This window comes from Leptodactylus fuscus, chromosome 3 (assembly GCF_031893055.1).
Source record: "Leptodactylus fuscus isolate aLepFus1 chromosome 3, aLepFus1.hap2, whole genome shotgun sequence".
Taxonomy (NCBI): domain Eukaryota; kingdom Metazoa; phylum Chordata; class Amphibia; order Anura; family Leptodactylidae; genus Leptodactylus; species Leptodactylus fuscus.
The window spans coordinates 204196999-204201249 of NC_134267.1; the positions used below are offsets into that span (position 1 = coordinate 204196999).

Below are 4251 nucleotides of genomic sequence, written 5' to 3' on the forward strand. Positions count from 1 at the left end.
CGCTGATTGGCCAATGTATTCTATTAGCCTGATGAAGTAGAGCTGAATGTGTGTGCTAAGCACACACATTCAGCTCTACTTCATCGGGCTAATAGAATGCATTGGCCAGCGCTGATTGGCCAGAGTACGGAACTCGACCAATCAGCGCTGGCTCTGCTGGAGGAGGCGGAGTCTAAGATCGCTCCACACCAGTCTCCATTCAGGTCCGACCTTAGACTCCGCCTCCTCCGGCAGAGCCAGCGCTGATTGGCCGAATTCCGTACTCTGGCCAATCAGCACTGGCTAATGCATTGTATTGGCTTGATGAAGCAGTGCTGAATGTGTGTGCTTAGCACACACATTCAGCTCTACTTCATCGGGCTAATAGAATGCATTGGCCAGCGCTGATTGGCCGAATTCCGTACTCTGGCCAATCAGCACTGGCTAATGCATTGTATTGGCTTGATGAAGCAGTGCTGAATGTGTGTGCTTAGCACACACATTCAGCTCTACTTCATCGGGCTAATAGAATGCATTGGCCAATCAGCGCTGGCCAATGCATTCTATTAGCGTGAACTGAGTTTGCACAGGGGTTCTAGTGCACCCTCGGCTCTGCTACATCAGATTGCTACATCTGATGTAGCAGTGCCGAGTGTGCATCAGATGTGTAGTTGAGCAAAACTGACTCAGCACTGCTAAGTCTGCATTCGCATAGGAATGCATTGGCCAGCCTTCGGCCAATCAGCGCTGGCTCTGCCGGAGGAGGCGGAGTCTAAGGTCGGACCTGAATGGAGACTGGTGTGGAGCTATCTTAGACTCCGCCTCCTCCAGCAGAGCCAGCGCTGATTGGTCGAGTTCCGTACTCTGGCCAATCAGCACTGGCCAATGCATTTCTATGGGGAAAAGTTAGCTTGCGAAAATCGCAAACTGACAGGGATTTCCATGAAATAAAGTGACTTTTATGCCCCCAGACATGCTTCCCCTGCTGTCCCAGTGTCATTCCAGGGTGTTGGTATCATTTCCTGGGGTGTCATAGTGGACTTGGTGACCCTCCAGACACGAATTTGGGTTTCCCCCTTAACGAGTTTATGTTCCCCATAGACTATAATGGGGTTCGAAACCCATTCGAACACTCGAACAGTGAGCGGCTGTTCGAATCGAATTTCGAACCTCGAACATTTTAGTGTTCGCTCATCTCTAGTGGTGATCAAATCAAATTTTGGAGCTCAACACTCACAATTTTTTATTTCTACTCTGGAGTCTCTCCAGATCCCAGAGAATGTTAAACAGAGGGCATGGGGAGGTGCGGACAAAATAAAAAATTCTGATACTTTCCTGTCTCCACTTCTTGTCGGCATTGGGCCTTCCTTTCCATTGTCCAGTCTTCACCTTCGAATCTCCTTCAGCATCTCCTCTGACATTACATTCCCTGCGGGTCATCGCTGAGACGGAATGATAGGCCTCAGTGGTGACCTACGAGATGTGTAATGCCAGAGAGTCATAAGGGCTCTTAGCTGCTATGTCCTTCCCCCTATCTTTCCATCTACATATTATTTAACCCTTTAATCAGTTCTCAAAAAGAATACATTGATTTTCTCAAAGCTTATAGACCATATATAATATATAACGACGACCTGTCATGACATGTCTATTAATTGTATTTTACATGATATAACAAATCTGGATCATGTTTTCTTAGAGTTCTGTATTGAAACGTTCCTCTATTATTCCTCCTTGAAATTGGAGAGTTTATTGACTATTGGGTGTTACCAGGTAGAGACATGTCCCTACAACCTCTCCAATCTATGGTGACAGTGCCAGGCTGAGTAGAGACAAACCCATTACCTTCATCTATTCGCCGTGCTTAGCCAATCCCCATTTTTACCTTTATAATTACTTTTCACTTTTTTATCTTTTTTTTTTCCAGTGAACTGAGCAAAATGGGCATCACATTAGCAGGCCATCAGAAAAAAATCCTCTCCAGCATACAGAACCTTCAGGCACTAGGAACGCATGTGCAAATCTAATAGCACCCCGGTGTTATCACGTCCTATAAGGGGAAGTACTGTGCACTACCAGAAGCAGTATAATCCAAGCTGCCGATGTTGCCGTTAACCCTCCAATAATACAACTACTGCAGGAAACGATACTCAATTCCCAAGGTATATATATGGGAAGAACGTCTGGATTTCGGACTACGGTGCCTTTGCATAGGTATTTTGGATGGAGAAAATATCTACGAAAACTCCAAGCAACATGACACAGTGTCAAATCTTTAGGCCGAGTGATTGTTGATGGTTCGGTATAGTGGAAATTGTCTGTGTAAAAGGCAGTGGTGACAATGTTTTCTATGTTACGGAAAATGTTATTGGACTGATTAGGACAGGGTCATGTTTTTCCCACAAGGGTGGTGGAGAAGGGATTCGATCTATGTGGAGCACGGTAGACTAAGACGTTACAAGCAGATATTCTTGAGGGTGGTATACCTCATAGGTCATAATTCTTAAACAGGCAGATGACAGAAGTGAACCTCTTCACCCTCCGACCATTAACACCCCATCCATCCATCCTAATATAATTTGTAGCCAATAGTTGAACCATTCTCTGATGAAACTCCTTAGAAGACATTTATCTTGGCATCTTTCTCAGCCTAAATTCTGTCCCGGTTTGTAGTCATCACGTCTGCTCTGTCACACTGCATTGTCAAGAAACTCAATAAAATCTATGTAGCGTTTGTATGGCATTGATAGTTCTGTCTTTCAATAGTAGCACGTGAAAGGGGATCCTTTTATGTAATACATTTGCGTAGAGTTGTGTTTATCAAGCTCAAGGATATCTCAGCTCTTTGAGGAACCTTTGAGCTTCGTTCATGGTTAGACCGCTTAAAAGGCTCCATTTTCTACCCACGTGCAAAGATGTGGAATTTGAGATATTTCAACCATATGTTTCTACGGACGTTCATGGAACATTTGCAAAATTCTTTATTTACAGCAAACTTTAACAAAAGGCACCTGGGTTTTTGGCATCCATAAACAATGACATATTGTGCGACCAACTGCAGCAACATTGTGTTGTGTGTGACTCCATCCAGTTCGGATTTGTACATAGATGTAGAGGAAGTCTGTAAAGCAAATACATTGTAGCACAACTCTCCTTTGTTGGGTGTGTACACAATGTTGTGTTCATTTTGTGTGCCATAAATAAGCGTTGTGCCCTCGATTTGTAAGAAGATGACCATAATGGAAGCGTACGTTGCAAGATACGACCCTTTCCACCTAAATGCAACAGATTTGGATCTGTGCCATGCTCCAAACACCAACCGAGGAACTCTTGGCATCAAACCCAGAACCGGAAGGTTCACTTGGTACTAAAGGAAACAACTTGTACAAACCATGTCTGTGTACCAATGTGGGATGTTTTATATATAAATCTCTATATATTGTACATATGTATATATTTCTTTTGAATGTTAATAAAAGAATAATAATCAAAAGAACCGTATAACCGAGAGGAGGATGGGCTCATTATTATGCGATTAGAATATGCAAATGAGACTATTATTTCATGCATTGATAATGTGAGTAAAGGCTTGGTTTCAATTGAAGTTTTTCCATCTTAGGGGGCGTTCACACTACCGTCAGTGTCCGACATGTAGTGTCCGCTCCTAGTGTCCGCTCAAAATCTGTCACGGACACTAGGAGCGGACACTAGATGTGTCCGTGACACCTGTCATTCACTTGAATGGGCATCGGGTGCGTTCTTTTGCACTCCGTGCCCGTCCTTCCCTGTCCGCAGGTGAAGATGTCCGACTTCTCAAGCGGACAGAGGAACCCTGCATGCAGGGTTTTTCTGTCCGCTTGAGAAGTCAGACATCTTCTCTTGCGGACAGAGAAGGAAGGGCACGGAGTGCAAAAGAACGCACCCGATGCCCATTCAAGTAATGACAGGTGTCACGGACACATCTAGTGTCCGCTCCTAGTGTCCGTGACAGATTTTGAGCGGACACTACATGTCGGACACCGACGGTAGTGTGAACGCTGATATTTACAGCACATATCAAGATAATACACCGTAAAGGTTTGACCTGATATAGTTTATACTGCTGGCACCAACACTTGTCCCCTTCCTGTATGATTCTGCAGCCACTTGCATATGTAGTTCTTGAGATAGGTAACCAGGACTCTCACTGTCTCTCCTAGGACTCCTGTCAGTTTCTACTCTGCTTTTTAATCCTGTTCCAAATCATATAACCCTAAATATCACAGAGCTCAG

General features: G+C 44.4%; 1 protein-coding gene across 2 annotated transcripts in view; it reads left to right on the plus strand.

The window, feature by feature from the left end:
• The window catches only part of LOC142198178 (ephrin type-A receptor 3-like), a 213862-nt gene extending 210926 nt beyond the window's left edge, over positions 1-2936 (plus strand). For both annotated transcript variants that reach the window (XM_075269072.1, XM_075269073.1), the window contains one exon: positions 1907-2936. In XM_075269072.1, coding sequence (XP_075125173.1) covers positions 1907-2006 — 100 coding nt within the window. In that variant the 3' untranslated portion in view covers positions 2007-2936. The remainder of the gene's footprint in view (positions 1-1906) is intronic.
• The last annotated feature ends 1315 nt before the right edge of the window (positions 2937-4251 follow it).